This window comes from Adiantum capillus-veneris, chromosome 21, assembly GCF_014529385.1.
Source record: "Adiantum capillus-veneris isolate H3 chromosome 21, ASM1452938v2, whole genome shotgun sequence".
NCBI lineage: Eukaryota > Viridiplantae > Streptophyta > Polypodiopsida > Polypodiales > Pteridaceae > Adiantum > Adiantum capillus-veneris.
This window is the reverse complement of record NC_140951.1, coordinates 51,347,415-51,373,970: the sequence shown is the minus strand read 5'-3', so window position 1 is coordinate 51,373,970 and position 26,556 is coordinate 51,347,415. Positions and strand designations below refer to the sequence as shown.

Genomic DNA, 26,556 nt, shown 5'->3' with positions numbered 1-26,556 from the left:
TCCTCCTCCTTCATCCACTTTGCATCCAATGCACGATAGTTCTTGAATTTAACCAAGAATCGCCTAATCAGTTTACCTTTTATCTTTCTGTCCTTGTGTGCCAAAATCTGTTTTGGAGCGAGTATCTCCTCGCTTTCCTCCACTTCGGGTTGCTCATCAGGCTCCCCATCAACTGGCACATCGCCTTTAAAAGCCTTCAATACACTCACATGGAATGCGTTGTGAATCTTCCAAGTATCAGGCACCTTCAGTCTAAAGGAGACATCATTTATCTTTTCTTTTATCTGGAAAGCGTCATAATACCTCATGCTAAGCTTTGGAAAAAGCAGCTCCTTTCCTTTTCATTTTCTTAGGCGTGCCTTCTCAAAACGTAAGAGCACCCAATCGTCTTCCTTTAATTTCAAATCTCGTCGATGTCAATCTTATGTCGTTCTTGAGATTTCGCTAAAGCCTCCCGAACCTTGGCAAAAGCAATGTCCAAGTCCCTCGTGTACTAGTCGACTTCAAAAATCTTATCTTTAGTGCTAAGGGTGGAACCTTCGGAGCACCTTCAAAGATCTCAAATGGCGCCTTCCCCGTTGAAGAGTGAATCGTGTTATTGTAGGCAAATTCCACCAAGTGCAAAAAAAATTCCCATCGAGTCTTCTAATCAAAGATGTAAGACTTTAATAAATCCAGAACAACTGAACGCTCATCTGTCTGCAAGTGGAATGATGACGAGAACTGGAACCGTGTGCTAATGTTCTCCCAAATAGCCCTCCAAAACAAACTCGTGAATCGGGAATCTCTGTCGGAGACTAGTGTCTCAGGCATGCCATGTAGTCGGAAAATCTATGAAATGAACAGTCTCGCTAAATAATCTGGCTTGACTGTTTTCTTCACTGGAATGATGTGAGCTTGCTTGCTAAATCTGTCGATGACAATCCAAATGCCCACTCTGTGTCTTCGGGAGATCAAAAATGAAATCCATTGCAGTACTTTCCCAGAGGCGGGTGGGAATAGATAAAGATTGTAGTAATCCTTGTGCCTTATGCCTGTCAAACTTGACCTTCTGACATACTAAACAACTGCGAACAAAGTCGTTCACATCCTTTTTGAGTCTCCACCAAAAGAAGTAACACTCCACACCTTTCAAGGTGGTGTCGATGCCGCGGTGACCCATAAAAGGTGGACAATGGCACTCAGTCAAAACCTTTTCCCTCAAAAACTGTGTGACGCACAACATCGTTTTCTTCATCAAGTAGCCATCCGGTATGGAATATCCCGCTACTACCTCCCCATTCCGTATTCGAGTGAATACATCAAAAAAATTCGGATATGTGGCGTACTAAGCGACCATGTCCTCAAAGCTTCTATGATGAATCGCAGAAATCGCCAAGACTAGAGGCTTCCAAGACAATGCATCTGCCACCAAGTTTTTATGTCCATGAACATGGACAATCTGAAAGTGAAACTGTGACAAGATGTTAGCCCACTGCATCTGCTTTTCCGAGGCTGCTTATGTGACAAGAAATAGCGTAAACTTTGATGGTCAATGAAGACCGTGAAATCGGCTCCGAGTAGGTAATGTCGCAGTTGAGTAAGAGCATGGATCACTACCAAAAGCTCTTTCTCATAAACTTGTATTGTCAATTCTAGCCTTGAAAACAACCGGCTTTCATAGGCAATCACATGGCCTTCTTGCATTAAGACCGCTCCCAGATTACGACCACAAGCATCACAATATACTTCAAATGACTTTTGCAAGTCCGGCAAAGTCAACATTAGTCCAGTAGTCAGTTTTTCTTTAAGTGTCTGAAAGGCAGTCACCTCTGTCGGTCCCCACGAGAAAGGGACTCCTTTCTGAGTCAATATGTACAATGAGGAAGCTACCTCTACAAACTTTCTAATGAACCGCCGGTAGTAAGAACACAAGCCCAAGAAGCTATAGTGTCAATCTTGACCGGATCCATCTGTACTCCTGCTGCTGAGATAATGTGTCCCAAAAAGTGTATCTCCGGCAAGAAAAATTCACTCTTTTTGGCATTGATAACTAATTTGTGATCACGCAATGTCTGAAAGACTTGTAGCAAATGGTGTCGATGTTCTGTTTCATCCTTGGAGAAGACTATAATGTCATCAAAGAAAGTACCGACAAAAGATCGATACTCTCGGAAAATCCTATCCATCATTCAGTTGAAAGTCGTTGGAGCATTGATAAGGCCAAAAGGCATCACCAAAAATTCATACAAACCGAAACTTGTTTGAAAGGCTGTCTTGTAGACATCTCCCAAAGCAATTCTGATCTGATGATATCCGCTTCTCAAATCAATCCTGCTGAAACAAGAGGATCCCTGAAGTCGGTCAAGAATATCATTGATCCTTGGAATCGGAAATTTGTTTTTGATAGTGATTTTGTAGAGGGCTCTGTTATCAATGCACATTCTTCAAGATCCGTCTTTCTTTAATACCAACATCAGAGAGTAGTAGGGTGAAGTACTCGGTTGAATAAGACCCTTTTCAAGAAGGTCTTTCACTTGGTTCATGATCTCTTTATTTTGGGCTCAGCTAACACGGTAAGGTGGCCGGTTCGATGGTGTGCTTCCAAGAATCAGATCGATAGTGTGATCCTCAGGACGAGATGGAGGTAACTCGCTTGGCATGCCCTCAAAGAAACAATCAGCATGTGTGTGGAGAAAATCTCGGCGTTCTTTGTCAAGTTCAGACATGTTCGTTCTGAGTTCATCATTTAACTCTTTCAAACAGATCAAGTAAACAAAGAGACTGGATTTAATTAATTTGGAAATGGCCGAAGCCGATACATCATACAATAGGATCGAACTTGCCCTTCAGTTTTACATGTTGTACCGTCGGATCAACCAACGTTTACAGTTTCAGCCCGCTGTTTTCAGATTTCAGCATCTGCGTTTTCAGCGCATCGTCGTCGAGTCGCCGTCATCGCCATCCTCGCCGACACAGTGTTAGTGTTCAGTAGAAACTCAGCATTTTCCAGATTTCAGCATTTCAGCCCGTCATCGACGTCGTCGTCATTGTCGTCGACAAGTCTATTGCATCTAGACCATTGTACCAAATTTGTGCAATCTATAGCATAGACCTCTCTCGCCATAGAGAGGGGGGCCCGTGGAGGAGGTCTTGAGAACCGTCTGGTGTCGTATTCTTCTCTCTCTCTCTCTCTCTCTCTCTCTCTCTCTCTCTCTCTCTCTCTCTCTCTCAGCACTTTCATTCACAGTAGCATTCACTTTTGTTTGTGATCATTGCACTCTCTCTCTAAAGGAACAGAAGGCTCTCCCTTCCGTAAGTAAAAGGAACCCTTGAGCACAGTTCGAAGCACTCATCTTGAGCAATATCAACATTCACTTCCGCTGCACCTTACATGTTGCACCCGACCACTGGAGTAAAAAAGACTCCTTCCGACCATTTGGGGAAAGAGATGGTCCATCTCAACTTATGAAAGAATAGAGATGCAGCATCAATAGCAGGTCGACCATTGCGCTCGACACATGCTATGATACTCAAAGGATCCCCAGTACGCGACATTTTTTGCGAGCATCCACTTAACAAGGTGCACTCTCAATGGCATGCCGCCATCCGTTCGCTTCTCAAGTCGGCTTTAAAGAAGAAACCCACTCCGGTGGTACGAAGACAAAGGGTATACTCAGAGGATGACTTTGATGAACCTGTTGAGCGAGGAGTCAGTAGACTCGTGAAGACCAAGAGGCAGTCGTGAAGAAGAGTCGAGTAGCAGCCTACCCCGGCTACTTGGGTCGCAAATCTACCTTTGAGGATGCTAGTAAACCAAAGAAACGTGTTCGATTTGAGGATGATCTTTTTTTTCGAGAAAAAGATCCTTCCATTAGTTAATAAAACTACCCATAGGGCTACAATCACCTCTACTAGAAAGGTCTATAGCAACAGCAAGGGGAGACTCTCCCGATGAAAAAACAAAATATGTACAATGGGGGCTAAATCACGAGATGGGAGGAGGAAAGAGCCACACAGGTGGACAGTAGTGTCATCTAGGTGCACCCTGGACCAGGGTGAAGAAGGGCCCTGGGCGCCAGAGTCGCAAGCCTCTCTGCGCTCCCGCATGCGATCAGAACTGCCCTGGAGTCTCTCAAACTGGCCCTTGAGAGTGTGGATCAACTCCAACCAATGTCACGTGACACATCCAGCCCTATGTGTCCGTGCACAAGCTACAGCATGATCAGGGTTCAGTCAGTCCAATCAGTCTAGATTAGAAGTGATATGGCACTTTTGTGAGTCTATTCGTGGACCGTGCATGCCCAGTCACTTAGTGTAGATGCATATCCTCTGGTTGCACACATCATGATCATCAATATTCCCTTCAGAATCCATCAGGTTCAGTCAAGGGAATTTTCCATTGCATTTCGCCAATTTTCCCTATTTTTGGTATTTTTCACTTATTATTTTTAAGTGACTTTCCAACAAAAGTAGGTAGGGCAATTTTGCTAAGTTAATATATAAGCAAACCCAAGTTAGCACTTTCTGGCCGAAGAGGCAACAGGAGCACATGCTCAACAGGTATCTTCTCAGCAAGAACCTGCAGTACCCTCAGCACCCGCGAGCCTTGGCGACCTCCATCCCCAAGCCTAGAGTTTTCAGATCCCCCTTCATCGCCAGACCCTTCCCACCCCTAGTGTTTTCCAGATTGGCTTCACCGCTACAAATACTCAGCCCTAGCGTTTTGGTCCTCTCCAGCAGTCCCCAACTCCTGGCGTTTGCAGAGTTCCATAATCGCCAGCAATCCCCCATGTTCAGCGTTTTTACAAACGCCAGCAAATCAGTCCAGCGTTTTTGGTTTTCAGCCTAAATGCAGTAGTTGGTTCAGCGTTTTCAGCAAGCAGTAGAAGCAGCAGATTCAGCCCTAGTTGGTTGCAGAAGATCCCCATTTTCAGCCCATAAAAACGCAGCCAAAACAGTCATTTTCAGCCACCGAAACAGCCCCGAAGTTCAGCAGATAGAAGACCACAGATTTCAGCCCTAAAGTCGACTTCGTCATCCCCGTCATCATCGCCGACATAGCCTAGACTTGCATCAATCCCATACATTCCATTTGTACCAGATTGTGCAATCATAAGTAGACCACTCTCGCCCACGAGAGTGGGGCCTTCGGAGGAGGGTTTTACGACGTCTCTGGTGTTTTATCTCTCTTCTCTCTCTATCTCTCTATCTCATACACAGGTTTGTGATCATAGCATTCTCTCATTAAGAACGGAAGGCTCTCCCTTCCATAAGAACAAAAGGACCTTGAGCACAGTTCGGAGCACTCATCTTGAGCAAAGCGCAAACATTCATTCCGTTGCACCTAACATTGGTATCTGAGCTTTGGCAATGTTCTGTATCACTTAAGGAAAGAACCACAAGAATTTATTTTGCTTGTTGAGGTCGCACGAACCCAAGTTCGCTTAGGCGTGTCAATTCCTAATCGTGTTTTGTTGAAGAGTGACAGGAATCCCAAGAAAGAAGGGTTTGTCCAGCCTCCCCTTGTGTCTCTTTTCACTCATTGAGAGCGGACCATGTACTTAGCGGCCGGCCAATCGACGTGAGGTGGGAAAAAGCAACCTTGGTGTGAGCGCAAGGCCGCCAAGGGGTGCGCCCGCGGAAAAGAGTAGAACTCGGGTGAAGAGAAGATCCTTCTCCAACGCGGTTTGCAAGCGAAAGAAAACCTCAAGACCCTCAAGAACCCAAAAACCAAGACCCCCAAGAAGCCAAGTTCCTCGTGAACTTAAGAACCCAAGACCACAAGAACCCACAAGAACCCACGACGTCAGAATGGTCATCACTCGAAGCGGAATGGATACTTCGCTTTGTCACGGACACATCCCAACCTTATATGTCCGTGGACAAGCTACACCACAGCAGGGTTCAGTCAGTTCAGTCAAGTCTGGATTAGCAGTGATCTGGCACTTTTGTGAGTCTATTCGTAGACCGTGCATGCCCAATCACTTAGCATAGATGCATATCCTCCGGTTGCACACAGCATGATCATCAGTATTCCCTTCAGGATCCATCAAATTCAGTCAGGTGAATTTTCCAGTGCATTTAGCCTATTTTCCTATTTTTGGTTATTTTCACTTATTATTTTTAAGTGACTTTCCAACAAAAGTAGGTAGGGCAATTTTGCTAAGTTAATATATAAGCAAACCCAAGTTAGCACTTTCTGGCAGAAGAGGTAACAGGAGCTTCCCGCTCAACAGGCAACTTCTCAACAGTACCCCTCTCTCAACACTTAGCCTCGCCATCAAGCACTCTTGCTTGGCGTTTTTCCCACAACAAACACAGCCAGCCTTGGCGTTTTTACTAACGCTAGACAGCCAGCAGATTTCAACGTTTGTAGCGTTTTTCTCCGCATGGTTACTTCAGCCCATTGGCGTTTTTGGACCTCCAACAAGCTAGCGTTTTTGGCAAGGGACAGATTCAGCCAGCGTTTTTGAATCTCAGCCTTTACCGCATCAGACCACAGCGTTTTCAGCCCTATGGACAGCAGTAGATCAGCCCCAAGTTGGTTGCAAATGTTCCCCCATTTTCAGCCATTAAAACGCAGCCAAAACAGTCATTTTCAGCCACCGAAACAGTCCCGAAATTCAGCGATTAGAAGACCTCAGATTTCAGCCATCAAGTCGTCGTCGTCACCACCGTCGTCGTCATCGGCATAGTCCAAGTTGCATCAGTCCATTGCATTCGCATTGTACACCTTTGTGCAATTAAAGTAGACCACTCTCGCCAACAAGAGTGGGGCCTTCGGAGGAGGGTTTTACAACCTCTCGGGTGTCGTATCTCTTCTCTCTCCTTCTCTCAATCTCATTCACTTGCACGGACAATATCCACTCACTTTGTTCGTGATCATAGCACTCTCCATAAGGACGGAAGGCTCTCTCCTTCCCTAAGAACTAAAAGGAACCTTGAGCAATAAAGATCACTAATCTTGAGAAAATACAACATTCATTCCGCTGCACCTTACATTGGTATCAGAGCTTTGGAAGTGTTCTGCATTACTCAAGGAAAGAACCACAAGAAATTTTTTTGCTTGTTGAGGTCGTACGAACCCAAGTTTACTTGGGCGTGGCAATTCCTAATCGTGTTTTGTTGAAGAGTGACAGGAATCCCAAGAAAGAAGGGCTTGTTCACCCTCCCCTTGTGTCTCTTTTCACTCATTGAGAGCGGACCGTGCACTTAGCGGCCGGCCAATCGACGTGAGGTGGGAAAAAGCAACCTTGGTGTGAGCGCAAGGCCGCCAAGGGGTGCGCCCGCAGAAAGGAGTAGAACTCAAGTGAAGAGAAGATCCTTCTCCAACGCGATTTGCAAGCGAAAGAAAACCTCAAGAACCCCAAGAACCCAAGACCCTCAAGACTCAAGAACCCAAGATTCTCACGAATCAAGGACCTCAAGAACCTCAAGACCCTCAAGAACCCAAGTTCCTCGCGAGCTTAAGACCCCAAGATCATAGTGCATGGTCGTCACCCGAAGCAGAATGGATACTTCGCATACAGGTGATGAGCATAAAAGAGGCGACGAAGACTCGTCTCCACCCGGAGATGATTTCTTCAACCCTCCCCCTTCGCCATCTACGCCACCAAGTGCACCAAACCCTATGGAGGCAATGGTTAAGCAAACGATGGCCATGATGGATAGACAAGAAGCAAATCGCCTTGCTCAGGAACGTGAGCGCTTTGCTCAGGACCGTGAGCGCGACGACAGAATTGCAAGAATGGCCGCAGACCACGCAGCCAAGGTCGCACAAGAAGAAGAAAATCGCATTGCTTTAGAACGTGAACGCGATGCAAGAAAAGAAAGAAAAGAACTAAGGAAGCAGGAAGCGGCAGCAAGAGCCACAGCTTTGGAGGCCGAGCGTGAAGCTCGATGAGAGCTACGCACTCAAGAATTGCTTGCCCAAGTCCTAGCCTCGAAGACCGAACCACCCAAAGATCGTGGGAGTTCGTCAAGTGGCGCAAGCCACGACGCGGATTCCAACCATCCAGTCACAGAAAAGTTGACTTTCAGTAAGTATGACAGTAAGATGTATGCTACGGTTATTCATTCTTGGTTGCATCAATTTAATGCTTATTTTGCGACAACTAAGAAAACAGGCAATAGCAAAGTTTTGACGGCAGCTATGTACCTCGCTGGTGATGCCATCAATTCGTACCACGCATGGCAAGAGGCACAGCTAGCCGCGCACCCTAGAGGCAGCCGACGATTTCACGCCCCTCTTTTAGTTGGGCTGATTTCCAAGACAAGCTCAAGGCGCGGTTTATGCCACCTCAATACCTTGCACGATTGAAGGACGATTGGCGCGCTCTCAAGCAAAATGGTATGCCGGTTATGTCTTTTTCTAATCGTGTTTTGCAGCTAGGTACCCAATCACGCATGTCGGATGATGAGCGCAAAGAGGCTTTTCTCTTTGATTGGACGAGTATATCAAGTACGATGTCGAGGTATTCGATCCAATCGATCTCAACAAGGCGGTAGCGATTGCTCTCGCACAGGAAATGAAGCACAACAAAGGAAAGCCTAAGGAGAACAAGACTTCCACAAGTACCTCGCAGACTTCTCAGAACCCTCAGAACGGTAAGAACGGTAAGAATGGTAAGAATGATAACTCTTCTAACCAATCTTCCAACAGTATCTCATCAAAGAATTCTTCCAATGAATCTAAGGGTAAGGCTAGCACAACTGCTAAACCTAAGCTTACTCCAGATGAAAAGGTAGCACAAGGAATTGTAGGAGGATACATCACGTCGGAAGAACAAAGCACTTATTCTAAGGAAGGTCGTTGTTTTCATCGTCACATTAAGGTTCACATAAAAAGAACATGTCCTAAGCTGGAATCGAATAAGTCTAAAGAACCCACAGCACCCACTACATCTGTCAATGCAATGAATGATAACACGATTGTGCCCAACGTTTCTCAGGACCCTCCCATTGATGATTCTCTCATTAAATGTTATGGTCGTACATCGGGGCACCGTTTTGTCATATTGTTTGACCCAGGTAGTATGCATGATGTGATCAATCCCTCTCTTGTTGAGAGAGCCCGCCTCGAAGTTAGTAAGAGATCTCCTATCGAGGTCTCTGGCTTTCTTCCCGGAATGAACGCTCTCATCACGGAGGAGTGCCTTGATGTGTTGTTTGCAATTCAAAAAGCTGCCTTCACTCGAAGATTTGTTGTCTCTCCTTTTCCAGGATGTGATATGATTTTGGGCATTCGATGGTTTCGTGATGCTAACACTCTCATTGATTGGGAGGCTAACACTTTCACTCTCAATGCCAAAAGCGATTCTCCCATTGTCATTCATGGAGAGGACATTGTTCCTTCTCCATCTCTCATTGCTAATATGCAGGACAAGGTTGAAAGGATTCGGGAGAAGGAGACTCTCTCAGTCTCTTTTTCTCCAAAACATGATACACAAGATTTGCATGATTATGAGAAGCATGATGTTTTGAAGGATAATGATTTGCATGATGATTTGGATGATAAAGACAAGCATGATGAATTCCATAAAGATGATGTGATTGTTCACAAGGATGATGTGTTAGTTGATGCTTTTTCTAGCGAAGCTAACCTCGTTGTAGATTCGATCAATCACAAAGATCCGATCTTGGCTCTCGAGCCTTGGTCCAAAGAACCCTCACAGGAAGTATTATGCGTTCGCATGATTGATACGCACGCATTGTTCGAGTGTTTCATTCGTGAAGGTTTCCTGTATTTTAGTCAGCATCGTTATGTGATCCCTTTTCCTAGGCATGACATATTATATGTTGAGCACGTTTCTCTCATGGATGAGCACGAATGTATGCGGATTGTTCATGAAAAGCTGAAAAGTTTGTATATACGAAAGTCGCATTCCATGTCTCTTCCTTGGCATGACACAGTTTCCAAAAGAGCACATGACAGTATGAGCACCAAGCATGGGCATTTCCATTGTGATTTGCCACAGTTGATTGACTTCGATCAAACAGAAAAGATTCGACCTCATTGTTTGCATGTGTTTGATGAACGGGTTGTCACTCCATCTATTTGTTCATCTACATTGCATGCACAATCTTTAGAGAAGACAATATTTTTTTCCTTCACTTTACATGGAATGGGTATGTTCATAGTTTTGTGTTGGAGATGGTTTCATGAATTTTCAGCCATGGAGATTCTTGAAGACGAAAGAAGCAGATCTCTAGACGAAGTTGAAGCATCAAAGGAGCCACAGAAGACTTTGAGTCGCTTTCGGCGCGGCCCAAAGAAGCAAGCATTGCAGACCTTTATGAAGTTCAAGTACCGCACGACCCACACATCAGAGTGGGCCGGCGAAGAGTCCCTTCCAGAATTCCGGATGTTGTTGGCAATCTCCCTCGACGCCATACAGTTCGGTACCAGTACCTCACTTTGAAAAGGATGGGATGTCACCTGACACATCCCAACCCTATGTGTCTGTGGACAAGCTACACCACAGCAGGGTTCAGTCAGTTCAGTCAAGTCTGGATTAGCAGTGATCTGGCACTTTTGTGAGTCTATTCGTAGACCGTGCATGCCCAATCACTTAGCATAGATGCATACCCTCTGGTTGCACACAGCATGATCATCAGTATTCCCTTCAGGATCCATCAGATTCAGTCAGGGGAATTTTCCAGTGCATTTAGCCTATTTTCCTATTTTTGGTTATTTTCACTTATTATTTTTAAGTGACTTTCCAGCAAAAGTAGGTAGGGCAATTTTGCTAAGTTAATATATAAGCAAACCCAAGTTAGCACTTTCTGGCAGAAGAGGCAGCAGAAGCTTCCCGCTCAACAGGCAACTTCTCAGCAGTACCCCTCCCTCAGCACTTAGCCTCGCCATCATCACCCCACTCCTGGCGTTTTCCTTCCACAGTAGAGCCTCGCCATCAAGCACTCTTGCTTGGCGTTTTTCCCACAACAAACACAGCCAGCCTTGGCGTTTTTACTAACGCTAGACAGCTAGCAGATTTCAACGTTTGTAGCGTTTTTCTCCGCATGGTTACTTCAGCCCATTGGCGTTTTTGGACCTCCAACAAGCTAGCGTTTTTGGCAAGGGACAGATTCAGCTAGCGTTTTTGAATCTCAGCCTTTACCGCATCAGACCATAGCGTTTTCAGCCCTATGGACAGCAGTAGATCAGCCCCAAGTTGGTTGCAGATGTTCCCCCATTTTCAGCCATTAAAACACAGCCAAAACAGTCATTTTCAGCCACCGAAACAGTCCCGAAATTCAGCGATTAGAAGATCTCAGATTTCAGCCATCAAGTCGTCGTCGTCACCACCGTCGTCGTCATCGGCATAGCCCAAGTTGCATCAGTCCATTGCATTCGCATTGTACATCTTTGTGCAATCAAAGTAGACCACTCTCGCCGACAAGAGTGGGGCCTTCGGAGGAGGGTTTTACAACCTCTCGGGTGTCGTATCTCTTCTCTCTCCTTCTCTCAATCTCATTCACTTGCACGGACAATATGCACTCACTTTGTTCGTGATCATAGCACTCTCCATAAGGACGGAAGGCTCTCTCCTTCCCTAAGAACTAAAAGGAACCTTGAGCAATAAAGATCACTAATCTTGAGAAAATACAACATTCATTCTGCTGCACCTTACACGCTTGGAGGTGATGAGCATGAGAGAGGCGAAGAAGAATTTTCCCCACCAGGAGGTTTTTCTGACCCTTCCCCATCTACGACAACGATTGCACTAACTCCTATGGAGAAATTGGAGTTGTTGTTTATGGAACAGAATTTACAACGCGAAGCAAGAAATGCCGCAAGAATAGCAGCCATAGAGCGCAAATACCAAGAAAGAATGGCAACCATAGCGCGTGAGAGCGAGCAAGCACGCTTGGAAGCCAAAGAACGACAAGCCAAATTGGATCGTGAATGCAAAGAAAGAAAAGCAGAAATGGAACGCAGACACGCAGAAGACGAAGCAGAAAGACAAGCAAAGAACAAAGCAAGACAAGCAGAATTTGATCGCGAGATCAAAGCAAGGAGGGAAGAGTTCTTGCGACTCTTTTCTCAAGCTCAAGCACAGATGCAAGAGATTCGGGAAAAGGAGACTCTCTCAATCTCTTCTTCTCCAAAGCATGACACACAGGATTTGCATGATTATGTAAAGCATGATGATGATTTGATTGATAATGATTTGCATGATGGTTTGAATGACAAAGATAAGCATGATGATTTGCATGATCAAGATGTGATTTCTCACGAGCATGATGAGTTGCATGAAGAGGATGTGGTTGTTCACAAGGATGATGTGTTAGTTGATGCTTTTACTAGCGAAGCTAACCTCGTTGCAGATTCGATCAATCACGAAGAACCGATCTTGGCTTTCGAGCCGAGGTCCAAAGAACCCCCACAGTACGATTCGATCATTCAAGAAGAAGTGATCTTGGCTCTCGAGCCTAGGTCCAAAGAACCCTCACAGGAAGTATTATGTGTTCGAATGTTTCATTCGTGATCGTTTCCTGTATTTTAGTCAGCGTCTTTATGTGATCCCTTTTACTAGGCATGACATTGTACGTTGACGGTTGAGCACGTTTCACTCATGAATGAGCACGAATGTCTGCGGACTTTTCATGAAAAGGTGAAAAGTATGTATGTACGGAAGTCACATTCCACGTCTCTTCCTTGGCATGACACAGTTTTCGAACGAGCACATGAAAATATGAGCACCAAGCATGGGCATTTCCGTTGTGAATTGCCACAGTTGATTGCTCTAGATCATAAAAGAAAGATTCGATCTCATTGTTTGCGTGTATGTAGTGAACGGTTTGGCATTCCGTCTATTGGTTCATTTACATTACATGCACAGTCTTTGAGGAAGACAAGAATTTTTCCACTCACTTTACATAGAATAGGTATGTTCATGGTTTTGTGTTGGAAGTGGTTTCAGGAATTTTCAGCCATGGAGATTCTTGAAGACGAAAGAAGCAGGACTCTCAACGAAGTCGAAGCATCGAAGCAGCCACAGAAGACTTTGTGTCGCTTTCGACGCGGCCCAAAGAAGCAAGCGTTGCAAACCTTTATGAAGTTCAAGTACCGCACGACCTACACATCAGCGTGGGCCGGAGAAGAGTCCCTTTCAGGATTCCGGATGCTATTGGCAATCTCCCTCGACGCCATACAGTTCGGTACCAGTACCTCACTTTGAAAAGGAGGGGATGTCACGTGACATATCCAGCCCTATGTGTCCGTGGACAAGCTACAGCATGATCAGGGTTCAGTCAATCCAATCAGTCTAGATTAGAAGTGATCTGGCACTTTTGTGAGTCTATTCGTGGACTGTGCATGCCCAGTCACTTAGTGTAGATGCATATCCTCTGGTTGCACACATCATGATCATCAGTATTCCCTTCAGAATCCATCAGATTCAGTCAGGGGAATTTTCCAGTGTTAGCCTATTTTCCCTATTTTTGGTATTTTTCACTTATTATTTTTTAGTGACTTTCCAACAAAAGTAGGTAGGGCAATTTTGCTAAGTTAATATATAAGCAAACCCAAGTTAGCACTTTCTGGCAGAAGAGGCAACAAGAGCACATGCTCAATAGGCATCTTCTCAGCAAGAACCCGCAGTACCCTCAGCACCCGCGAGCCTTGGCGACCTCCATCCCCAAGCCTAGCGTTTTCAGATCCCCTTCATCACCAGACCCTTCCCACCCCTGGTGTTTTCCAGATTGGCTTCACCGCTACAGATACTCAGCCCTAGCGTTTTGGTCCTCTCCAACAGTCCCCAACTTCTGGCGTTTGCAGAGTTCCATAATCGCCAGCAATCCCACATGTTCAGCGTTTTTACTAATGCCAACAGATCAGTCCAGCGTTTTTGGTTGTCAGCCTAAATGCAGCAGTTGGTTCAGTGTTTTCAGCAAGCAGTAGAAGCAGCAGATTCAGCCCTAGTTGGTTGCAAAAGATCCCCATTTTCAGCCCATAAAAACGCAGCCAAAAACAGTCATTTTCAGTCACCGAAACAGCCCCAAAATTCAGCAGATAGAAGACCACAGATTTCAGCCCTAAAGTCGACTTCGTCATCCCCGTCGTCATCGCCGACATAGACTTGCATCAGTCCCATACATTCCATTTGTACCAGATTGTGCAATCATAAGTAGACCACTCTTGCCGATGAGAGTGGGGCCTTCGGAGGAGGGTTTTACATCGTCTCTTGTGTTTTATCTCTCTTCTCTCTCTATCTCTCAGTCTCATACACAAGTTTGTGATCATAGCATTCTCTCATTAAGAACGGAAGGCTCTCCCTTCCACAAGAACAAAAGGAACCTTGAGCACAGTTCGGAGCACTCATCTTGAGCAAAGCGCAAACATTCATTCTGCTGCACCTAACAACCAAAAATCACGAACAATCTTCGCTGGTGGAACGGGGCGAGCCTCAAAAATGTGGAAGCAGCGGACCCGCCAAAAGAACCAAAGTGTCAAGCCACAGATGAGCTCCCAACACACCACTCTCTCACTGCACCACTCTTGGGGGGTAAGCTATGTGGCAAGCTGAAGTGTAGGTCAACCTAGGTGGAAGCCAACTCAAACTGCAACGCAGGGCCCGTAAAAGTGGACCAGGCTGCAGCACTCCCAAGTGTATTGTCAAGCTGTGGAAAGAGTTCGCATCAGCCGAAGAACCCAAGCCAAACCTGTTGTGCCATGGGACAGTCCCACAAACAGTGTCGCTGACTCTCCAAAGGATGACCACAAGCTGCACACGCTGTCAAAAAGCCATTGTGTACTAACCAACTCCCAACTATTATAGCTCTGAGTGTAACAAGCAACTGGAACAAAGTGACTCTCCTCGGCTATCTGGAGTCCCACAACGGCTCACAAAAACCTCACAGGAACTCAACTGTGAGACCCTCCTACCAATGAAGTGTTGTAGTAGGACGAGCCTCCCTCCGTGCTGCCAGTATGTGACACCCCAGTCGAACTGTGTATTGAAAGAATGGGATCCCAACGTGATCGGCTGAAGAGAAAGGGTCTCTCCAGAACCACTCTCCAGGCTCCCACTGCACTTGTGCTAGAGGGCAGCTCTCCCAAGCCCAAAGCTGCCAGTGGCCTGTCTCAAGAGCTGCAGGGTCGAGATCTAAGACATAGGTCCTCCCCTTGAGTCCAAAACTCGTATCCTCTAAAAGCAGCACTCGACAAACTGAGGAGCCTTTACTGAGACTCTGTGAAGGCGACCCTCACCCTAGATCTCAAAGAACATGTGAGGTACGAACTCTACCAACCAGGTGGCCTCTCTGCGTGATGACCATGAGGTTCCAAACAAGGGGTTGCCTCAAGCACTCCTCCGTGCAAGTGGGCTGATGCTGCTCTATGCCACTCCTCAACAGCTCCCAAGATCTAGGCAGGCTCGCAGCAAAATGGTCCTCTAACCTCCTGCTCTGGATGTTGGAGGTCTAGTACGTCAGTACTTACCACTGTCTACTGAACTAGTTGTCTGTTTTGCAAGCATAAACAAGAGCGAATATAATTCTTTCAAGGGGAGGGGGGTGGTGGGGGGGGAGGGTATGTCACAAAGTGATGATGTGGCATGGCCTGAAGGACACAACTCAGACAGGAGAGGGCCTTTACCCTAGAAGCAGCAGGAGGAGGCGTACTCACCAACTTCACCGAATGGGGCAAATTATTTGAAAAGTTTTAACCAACTTATGGGACCTCGTCTGATGGGGCCCAAGTGACTAAAGATATTTAACATTAAGTAGAACACTCGCACACAAAAGATTAGTGTAAAAACTGCCAACCTGGCACTACTATACGAACATGCCGAAAATCACGTTGACATGCTGGCATGGCAAACTATAAGGACAATTCCGTGTTTTTCGCTGACAGGTGCTAACGTGGCAAGTGTACAGCTTTCTGCGTTTTACATTGTTGGTAACCTAGAGGCTAGCGCTAGCTTTTGGGTCCCAAATGCTTTTAGAACTATTGCTTTTCATGTAAGTGCTTTTGGCCAAGGGCCTTTGGGAGCATTGTGGAGAGAGGACCCTCGGACCTTCTACTTGTGGAAGCTTAATAATAAAGAAATACCAAGAAGGGGCGCCAAGTCTCTAAGGCCAATATCTTTGGGTGTGAAACTCCGCCATGCCATGTCGTCTCTTTGTCTCACTTTTGTTCGGTTCTTTAAGATTCTCTCGCGTGTGTTGCATTAGATCTTTGGCTTGGGGTGTCCAAGTCTATTACGGTAGGCATTATGGAGTGTTCCCATACATTGCATTAGTACCAAGCCTAGGTAGTTTCTACATATGAAGCACCTCTTATTAGTAGGTTCTTAAACTTATTATTATTAATAACTGACAATTTTATCCAGCATTTGCAGAATCGTGGGTCTTTATTAAGCCTTGCCGGATAGCTGACCCCAAGGTCACTAATAAATTAGTTACATATAAAAATGACCCCAAGGTCACCACTAAATCATTAAAAGTTAGTACCCACGGTACCTTATGGGCAGCCAACCCATCCGTAGCCTCATCCCCTAGCGTTTTTCAGCATGGTAGCAAGTGTGATCAACACGTGCACGGTGCAAGTGAAACATGATTCAGGTAGTGAGATATTCAAATTGATAGATTTAGACCGTGATCTTCTAGACTACTACTAAGTGAAAATGATTGGAAGGAAACTCCTTGGCAAATAGTCCTCACGTCGAAAAGATCGTGTCATTGAATCTCTAGATGTGAGGAGCTTTTGTGTAGAGCTCAACCCATCTTTCAATCGTTGAGTCTAGTACAGTGCCTACTCCATCGAAGAAGCCACTTCGCTCTTAAAAAAAAATATCAACACGATTGTGAATAGAAGTCTTATGGTTATCTCTTGTTAGAATAATCATGGATATAGGCTGACGGTATTTTGCCTAGTGGTAGCATTATGTCTTGAGAGATTTCACTAGTGAGGTGATTCTAATTTGCCATAGATATCCATATAGAGGACGGTGAGGCTTGGATGTCATGGCTAGAATCTAGATAGATTGATTGCATCTAAGTCCGAGAAGGACCAAGTGATTGATGATTGATCACTGTTATCATAGATCTAGTGTAAATCATCAAAGATCTAGTGTGAAGTCTGGATTAAAAACCTGAATGTTCAATGTGCGTTGTGAATTGTGTTATTCTTGACCGTTTTCAAAAATGGATAAGGATATGTGCTAGTGCATGCTTTGTGAATGAATTGTCTTTTGGGCATGATCATCGGAATCTTTCTAAGGAGTCAAGTGTCTACTAAAGAATCCGTTTTAGGTTTGTTTGAAGGCATAATCGAGGGCAATCTTTTTCTGTTTTTTCCCTTTTTAGAAGGGGGCATGTGTCACATGCACATCCAACCCTATGTGTACGTCTACTTCTAGGGTTTAGGAAGCCTAGGAAGTGTTCTGGCACCTTTGTGAGCTTGTCCGGACTCCGCAGGCCGTGCATGTCCAGGCACTTAAAGTAGCTGCATACCCTCTGATTGCACAACCCAAGATCATTAGCATCAGTAGCTAGTACCTAGCATGAGCATTTTCCACCGCATGGTTGTAGTTCCAACCTCACGTGTGTGACACCTCTTATAAGTCATTTTATTAAAAATAACTTTTGAAATTCTTTTTTGTTAGTTTGTTGAAAAGCTTGCCCTACCCAACATATAGTTCCTATAAATCAAACCCATTGGGCACTCAGTAGAAGCAGAAGACAAGCTAAGTGCACAAGAGTGTAGAGTGCAACCAGACAGCTTGCCCCAACGTTTTCTTACAAGATCAGCCAGCGTTTTTAGAGATCCATCCTCACCATTTTCAGCCTTCATCAGCGTTTCAGTTTTCAGCCCTTAGCCTCGCGAGAACCCGCTCCCACCCGGGAGCAGATCCTTGCCAGTTTCCCTGTCAAGATAGGGATCAGCCTAGCGTTTCCAAATTTCAGTAGATCAGCCCAGCGTTTCTAGATTTTCAGCCAGATCAGCCAATGTTTTTGCATTTCAGCCCTAGCCCACGAAGCGGTTGCAGATCCAAGCCGCAGTACGCCGCAGTAGCAGATCCACAACCAAAAAACCTAGCGTTTTCAGTTATCAGCCTGACGCCATCGCCGTCGACACCATCACCGTCATCGCAGATCCCTATCTTGACAACGACACCTTCGTCGCCATCGTCATAGATCCCGGACTTGACGACGACAGCGTCGTCATCGTCACGGTCTCCCATCATCGTCATCATCACTACCACAGCACCTAGAAGCATTGTACCAGACTTTGTGCAATCTAAAGCAAATACCTCTCTAGCAATAGAGAGGCGGGCCCTTGGACGGGGGTTTGGGACCCCATCTGGTGTCGTCTCTCTCTCTCTCTCTCTCTCTCTCTCTCTCTCTCTCTCTCTCTCTCTCTCTCTCTCTCTCTCTCTCTCTCTTTGGAAAAAGTCAGGGCTGTATATTATTGAGTACAATATAATCCCCAACAGAAGCCAAAATAGCCTATCACGTGGGGTGTACAAGCTGAATGTAAGGAAGAGAGCCACTATAGTGACAACTCGACTAAAACAATCTCACGGTGGTCGATGTGACGAGTGGAGGAGAAACCACCGAGGAGGGGCATAATGCCACATAATCTGTCCACCTGTAAGTGTGAAGAAGAGTGGGGATCGTGCCAAACGCCCAAGGAAGGCAAATCGGCGTGGCAGTGAGGGTATCCTGAAGGAGCTGTGGAGCCACGCTGAGAATGTGGAGACAACGAGCTCTCCAAACATTCCATAGTGTAATACTAGTGATGACTGAAAAAACCTCATCACGTGTCTGAGAATCCCCCTACCAAGCAATCTGTGGTAGCATAGCCAAAGTCCCTCACCGATAACCAGCCGAGGTAAGCATAAAGGCTGGATCTGTGTCTGAGCCCTCATAAAAAAGATGGGGGCCGGGCATCGGCATCGGCATCAACCATGAGACAGATCCCCAAGTAAGAAATCCATGCTGAACACCTGCTCTGCTAAGTAGAAAGCAAACTGCAAGCCACACTACATGGGAAGTTGAGCATGACCAAAGACAATGTGCAGGTGACTCAGGGAGTCGCAAAGGACAGTGAGTACATAACGGATCATGACCCATAGTAGCTAGCCAAGTCCCAATTGGAAGTCCCGCATGCGCAATCATCCACATGAAAAAAGAAATACGACAAGCCGCATGTAAATCCCAGATGGCGGACCAAAACTGCTGCAGATAGGCATGAGAGAGACATGAACGTAACCAGAAACGCATACGAGTGGGCTACTCTGGCTGCTGTCTCATCAATGCTAACCGTCCAATCCTGACAGTGTACTCAAAGAAGGATACAGGTACACAGGTGGGGTCAGAGTGAGGCCAATGCCACTCTCCTAGGTCCCAATAAAGCTGAGATCGGGCACGACCCTCCCACACCCAAAGCCTCCAAAGTGCAGCATCAACGGAAGCGAAACGAGGATCAACACAACGACGCTTCTTGCGGGAGCCAACTACTCTGATGGCCTCCCATCGAGCTCTGGGAAGGACAGGGTGCGGAAAGGTGGCATCATATGTCAATCTAGCATGAATCCCCTCAGACTGGTCAGTATCAATTGTGAACAGCATGGTGTCTAAACGAACTAATAAGAGAGTGCTCTAAGCAAAGAGGCCTTCCCAGCCACAATGGGGAGGCATCTGAACCGTGCCTCTCATGACTGCATCCCATTGTGAAGGAACGACGGAATCAATCTCAAGCAATCTGTCTGTCACCCCGCGACCAATGTCATAATGTTCTGCCACAAAATCAGCATCTAGCATCCGTGTCTGATGAAACAACCGCATAGAGGCAGCAGGGCCAGCGTCCCAGGCAACGCAATCAATGTGAGTCCTCTCTCCAAGCTAACGGGGTGGATCAACCGAAGAATCAAGAACTGCAGCATTCCAAATGAGAGGCTGGCGCTCAATCTCCTCACGACATGAGGGAGGTGAGCGTATGATAGCCCGTCGCATGGAAAGTTGGAAACCCAAATCTGAAGGAGTGATCGGATGAAGGGGGAGAGGGAGGTGGTGGACAAGGGGGCATCCGTAAAGAGAAAACGATACCCTGTCTGCCAAGTATGACCATCTCTAGTGCCGAGTCGTGGAGTCACTGCGCAAAGAGCGGCCTGAAGAAGCATCTTCCAAGGTTCTTGTCCGAGAAAAAGACCCCGAACAATAAGCTTGGTAAGAAGGGCGCGGCTCTGTAACTCTGGATCAATAATGCCAAGGCCTCCCTTTGACCCAAGACGAATGATCGTGGACCAGCGAACTCAAGCACGGGTATCAATAGTCCCGTCTGTGCCACTCCATAAAAAGTTCCGCACTAGGCGGCGGAGCGGAGCCATCACACCAGAATGTAACATCCAACAAGAAGCCGTATACCATACTGTAGCCAGAATGACCTGGTTGGCGACCAATGCACGACCAACCAACGACAGATGACGTGAAGACCAATGGCATAGCTTCCTGCGAATAGACTATAGTACGGGTGCAAACTGTTGCTGTGAGGTAACATCTAATCCAACCTGAAAGCCCAGATATCTGCATGTCTGACCCGGTCGCAGCCATGTGAAACCATCAGCTACCCCCCAAGTAGGTATGTCATCCCTGCCAACCAGTAACCCATAGGATTTATGCCAGTTAATGCATGCACCACTGGCAATGCAAAAAACCTCTAGGGCCTCCCGCATGGCATCAAGAGCAACTAGCAAATAGCGTAACATGAGCATAGTATCATCAGCAAACTCCTGATCGATAAGGTCTGGAGCTGTAGGTACTGGCATGGTCAAGCCACAAAATGCATGACTCTGAGCACGAAGAAAGTCGGACATAGTCTCTCCTACAAACAGATACAGATATGCTGCTAGAGGACATCCCTGACGAACAGATCGAGAAAGCTCAAAACTGCGACTGACACGACCACCAATAGAATAGCACTGCTGGCAGTCCTGAAGAGAGCGGAAATGCCTGAGATCCATCTCGAAGGGAAACCCATCCTGGCTAATGTTCCTTCGAGAAAGTCCCACTCAACACGATCGTATGCTTTCTCGAAGTCAAGGATGAAAAAAGCGAGAGGCTCAGAAGATGATCTGGCCCACTCCACTGCCTCATAAAAAGTGAAGATATTATCCAGGATGCATCGATCCATGACAAAGCCTGTCTGAGAAGTATGAAAAGAACGGCCGCAAGCGATGGCTGATTATTAACGCTAATATCTTATAGACTGAAGGGAGTAGGGTAATAGGTCTCCACTGTCGGAGCTGAGTGGTGTCACTCCCCTTCGGAATAAGAGATATATGAGACCTGAACAAAGATCCGGATGCATATATCCTGATGCAAAGATGTCCTGACAACCGCGAAGCAGTGGTATATGCAATACATCCCAATATGTCAAAAAGAAAGCTCTAGTGAGGCCATCCTCTCCTGGACAGGAGGATGGATCAAGACTCTCCATAGCAGCATGGAGCTCTGCAAGTGTGAAGGGTGCCAACAAGATCTCTGCCATAGTGTCGATACAACGGTGTCGCGTGTGATGCCAGATCTGCTCACGTGCATGTAACACCTCAATAGTGCATACATCAGCAGTGAACAATGTCTCAAAATAATCTGCAGACATATCAAGTATAACATCAGGATGCATATGTAGTGTCCCCTGAGCATCGCACAGAGTCCGAAGGGTGGTGCCAGGAGGGCGCTCTTTATGCGCAACAAAGAAGTCTTTATTCATTCGATTAGCTTTAGCTATCCAATGAGATACTGAAGCATGATGAGTGAACTCAGACCTAGCCTCATGTACGCGACGAATCTCCTCTGTGAGCTCTCTCTGTCTACCAGAGAGAAGCATCCTGAGGCCACTCCTCGAGCAAGCACTGAGTGGAACCAAGAGAGATGTGAAGATCAGACTCGCGTACCCTCAACTGACGATGAATAATAGCGGTCTGATCACGGCAGTAAATACTAGACTGAGTAATGCAATGAGCAAGAAACTCTCCAGGGGTCCACAATAAGAAGCATCCGTGGACCATAAGTCACAAATCTGTTGTTGCAATACTGGAGTGGTGAGAACACTGTCAGGGATGCGGCAGCCTCACCTCTGTGCAAAGGATCTAGTGAAGGAGATAAACAATGAGATGGGTAATGATCTGAGAGGCTGGTCCCTCTCCATATAGTAGTGAATCCACCTAGAGCTGCTGCCCAAAGGCCAATGTAAAACGATCAAGACGCTCTAATAATCTCCCCTGCTGTCTCTGAAACCCTCAAGAGTAATGAAGTGTAGCAGGGTGGTGACCAAAAGAGGGTATATGCCAGGCGTCAACACCCTGAATAGCTAGAAGAAATCGATCCCAAGCTGGCTGCTCATCGGGGAGAGATGGATGATAGAACTGGAGGCGTGATGGCTTGCTCATCGGGAGAGATGGATGATAGAACTAGAGGTGTGATGGCTTGCCAATCAGAGTCGCTCTCAACGTTGTTGAAGTCACCTCCAACAACCCAAGAGTCTACAGCAGGTAGAACAGCAGCCAAAGAGGACCAATATGTAGCCCTCTCCCGAGGAGTAGTGGGTGCATAGACTGACATAAAACCAATGATAGATTCCCGAATCCGAATAGAAACATAAACTGCTCTGCCAGCGACAAGGGTGCCATGCTGCTGAACTGAGGCTAAGTAACGTGGTCCCACTGAGATGCATACACCGCAACTCTGTCCATGAAGGCCCAGAGCAGGCTCCCAAAAAGTGCGGGCGCCCGAGGGCATGAGATTTCCAAAGGGAGTGGCAATCTTATGCTCCTGTACTAGCAATATATCCACAGTGCCCACTACATGAGAGTGTAAATCTCTGCGAAGTAAAAGCTTACGGGAACCTTTTACCCGAGAAGTCTGTAAACCATTAACATTCCAAGAAACTACATGTAACTACTAACTGCGCATCTTCTTGGAGGCAGCTAGGCCATCCAAGGGGTGAGCTTCAGGCGGTAGGAAAGCTACCCGCAAGCCCTCTCTAAGATATGGTGTCTCATTGCACCAACTGCGGACCTCAGCTTGTTTACATTGCATTACCGATGCTGCAGCTTTGACACCCCAAATGCACATAGACATAGGAAGCACCACATCTGAGGATACATGAATGACCATAGGCAGTGAATAGCAAGCATAAACATCACTCCACTCCATAGCACCAATACATGAAGGGTAGTGGGGAGACAAAACATCAAGAGCGGAAGGAGCCAACCATAAATGAAGCTGAGCCATAGTCTATGCGTGCACAAAATGTAGAACCTGATCCTCGGACCATTCCTGAGCAACATGGAATGGAAGGAAAAAGGAATAGGTAGGCTGAGAGCGACTGCCTATTAAAGAGGGAACACAACCTGTCTTGTGATGCATAAGATAGAGCTGCACCCGCAATGGCCCTTCCGAGTCACCGCACATCTCAGCCCGATGAGTGCCCCAGAAAAGAGGGCAAGAGCTGAGAAAACTGCGTGAGACGTAAGTATGAGCTGCTGAGGGAGGGGGAGGACCAGAAGGTGGAGGGGGGAGAGTAAGGGCGAGAGGAAGAGGAGGAGAAGGAGAGGTAGTAGCGGTGAATGATCCATCTGCATAGAAACAGGGACCTCAGGAAGAGGGGAAGGAGCGGACGGAGGAACTGCAGGTGAAGGAGGAGCTGGTAGCAGAGGTAAGTGGTCCTGTCGCGAAGAAGAAGAATGGCGAGGAGATGCAGGGGGTAAGGGGGTGGTGGAAACCTGAGAGGGAGCTAGAGAGGTAACACTGGGAGCTGGCTGCGCTGCTGGTTGCTGACGAGGACGAAAGGAATGATTACGACCCACTCTCTGCCATGCTGCCTCAGTGTGAGCTGAAGCGGAGGGAGGAACAGGGAGGGCGGGAGCTCGAGGAGCGCCTGTAGGCTGCTGAGGTGCTTGAGTAGTAGATGGGTGAGAAGTAGGAACCTGCTGTTGGCGCTGACCACGTGGCTGAGCATGACTGCCGCGGGCCGGCTGTTGTTGCCGCCGATGACATGGCTGGGTGGGGCAATCTAGCGCCAAGTGTCCCATCTCGTGACAGCGTAAGCACTGTCCTGGGCGGCAGTGACTACCATACAGAGAGAGTAGTCTCGATCACGCACAGCCGGACACGTTCACACGCTGCTTGGGAGCAGGTTCGTGCCCTCTCTCTCTCTCTCTCTCTCTCTCTCTCTCTCTCTCTCTCTCTCTCTCTCTCTCTCTCTCTCTCTCTCTCTCTCTCTCTCTCTCTCTCTCTCTCTCTCTCACACACACACACACACACACACACAGTTTGCATTCTACTCATGTTTGTTCATTGCACATTCTCTCATTGAGTCAAAGAAGGCTCTAGTAAAAGGAGCCTTAAGCACATACTATTCACTCATCCTGGGCCATACACCATCATTCACTTCCGTTGCACATTACAGTAGGGGAGGGGGGGAGAGAGTGGGGTATCTCACAGAGTGGTAATGTGGCATGACCACAACAGCTTGAAAGAGAGTAGAAGCTGAAGCCTGAACCGGAACAAAGCTACCCACCAATCTCTCAGAGCAACTGATTGCAACATGCACCACAAATCGCGGGCCAGCTTATAGACCTCCTGACATGGTAGGTGTTCAGATCTACCAACATGAAAGATATGCAACAAAATTTGTGCTTTCAGCCTCAATTATGAAAGCACAAACAGTGAGAACCTCCACTGACGAAGCTGTGAACCACACATGCAACACGACAGCTATAGGAAGGAGGGCACGCAAAGGGGCAATGGCATCGGCCATCACAAGCTTGAGCAGGCGAACTGCACACATAGGGCCCCGATAGCAAGGGCTTACACACAATCCCCCACCATGACCCTACTACCGATTTAAGACAAGATATGAAGAGATGCTCAGCTTCCAAACTAACACCGGTTTCTCAAGGTGTCTCCACAACGTCAACAATGTTGTTTCTAAGAGGTATACCAGCTATACATGAAAGGGGTCTTGCATCGCCTTCTTACTGTTGTTTTCGACCATCCTTTTGCATCTTTTAATATTACTTCAACGGCATCAAGCTAATTGCTTACAGCATTGGCCACCAGGTTTGAAGTATGAACTAGCCTTCAGTTTAAGGGCGATTAAGAAGTCTTATAACTATGATCGTTGATTGCTTTAGGGCATTCAAAGTGTGACCACTACACTCACCACTGTTTTCGACCATCATTTTGCATCTTTTGTTGTCAATTTGACCCTATCATAATTAATACTTGCAGCATTGGCCACCGGGTGTGAGCTGTGAACCAACCTTAGCTTAAGGGCAATTAAAAAGTCCTATAAATATGACCCTTGACTCGTTTGTAAACAATCAAAGTATGATCACCATACTTGAACTCTAATCCCTTGGCAGCTTCAGCCACAGTAGTCGAAGTGTTCGTAATGTGGCTAATGACTACACTATAGGATGGGGACATGGAGAGTGATCGTCAAGGACTACCAGAGGATCCTCTGTAAAGTGTGAGTTTCAGATCAACCAAACATTATGGCAATATCAAACATATTGTAACTTTGAAACATAATGCTCAAAAAATGGATAGTTGAAGCACATCTCTTATTGTCAGAAATAGGTTCTATACTCACAAAATACCTTGAAGACTATATCAAAACAAGGCATAAGTACAGCTAGTCTTCAAATGATCTCTTCACTGCCTTACAATGGTGTTAAAATGTTTACCAGAAACAGCACTTAAACCTCTTTCGAAGTTACATTTTTGTATGCTTTGTTGTTTTGAAAACACCAACAGATCTCTGAGCAGGGAGGAAAAACTTGCCTCCATAAACACCATAACTTACAAGAGGAGAAATTGGGAGCAATGAATGTGCACCTGTCCCGCACCTGAAGCTGATCAATCATCGTGACCATCCGCAACTTGTCAGCTTCTGACAAGTTGTCTAAATCTCCCGGTTCCATCCCCTTCCTGGCGTCCATACCTTCTTCACATAGTAAACAATCTCTCTCTCTCTCTCTCTCTCTCTCTCTCTCTCTCTCTCTCTCTCTCTCTCTCACACACACACACACACACACGCGCGCACGCACGCGGGCACGCACTCAATCGGGGAGCACAACGTACCACTCGACGATTTGAGCTTGCACTAACGCCGTTTTACGTCTTGTTAAGGGTTTTGACAGACCGGCCGGGGGGGGGGAGATGAAGAAGAAGAATTTTCACAAGAGACCTTAAAATTTCTCCTAAAATGAGTAGGGGCTACCAGCTGGTGGAAAATGAGAAAATCTCTCAATAAACGAGAATATTCGCTTCAGAGCGCAGAGAGCGTGAGAGAAGGTCGCACAGGGGGGCAAGGTCTCTCAAAGAGGAGGCAGAGGCATGGTGCAGGAAGGGAGCTGGGCAGTGCAAAACCCTGCAAGAGAGGGGAGGAGACCTCAGCAAGGGCGGCAACGGCCGCGCGCAGGGAAGCCGGTGGTTGTGGGCGTCGCTCCTGGTCCATCTTTTTTATAAATATGTGTTGTTAGCTAAGACAGCATCAAGCCGCTGCTGGGTCGGTTACGCTAGCATCTCTCGAGGTTATTTCACGCAGCTGCTTGT

General features: G+C 46.6%; 1 protein-coding gene across 2 annotated transcripts in view; it reads right to left on the bottom strand.

The window, feature by feature from the left end:
- TIM9 (Tim10/DDP family zinc finger protein) overlaps positions 1 to 26,230 on the bottom strand; it is a 38,143-nt gene extending 11,913 nt beyond the window's left edge. Inside the window, exons 1-2 of one of the 2 annotated variants that reach the window (XM_086494482.1) lie at positions 26,083 to 26,230; positions 25,837 to 25,945 (exon numbers count right to left, since the gene is read on the bottom strand). In XM_086494482.1, coding sequence (XP_086350608.1) covers positions 25,837 to 25,940 — 104 coding nt within the window. In that variant the 5' untranslated portion in view covers positions 25,941 to 25,945; positions 26,083 to 26,230. The remainder of the gene's footprint in view (positions 1 to 25,836; positions 25,946 to 26,082) is intronic. The other variant, XM_086494483.1, reaches the window with a different exon arrangement.
- Positions 26,231 to 26,556: the final 326 nt, after the last annotated feature.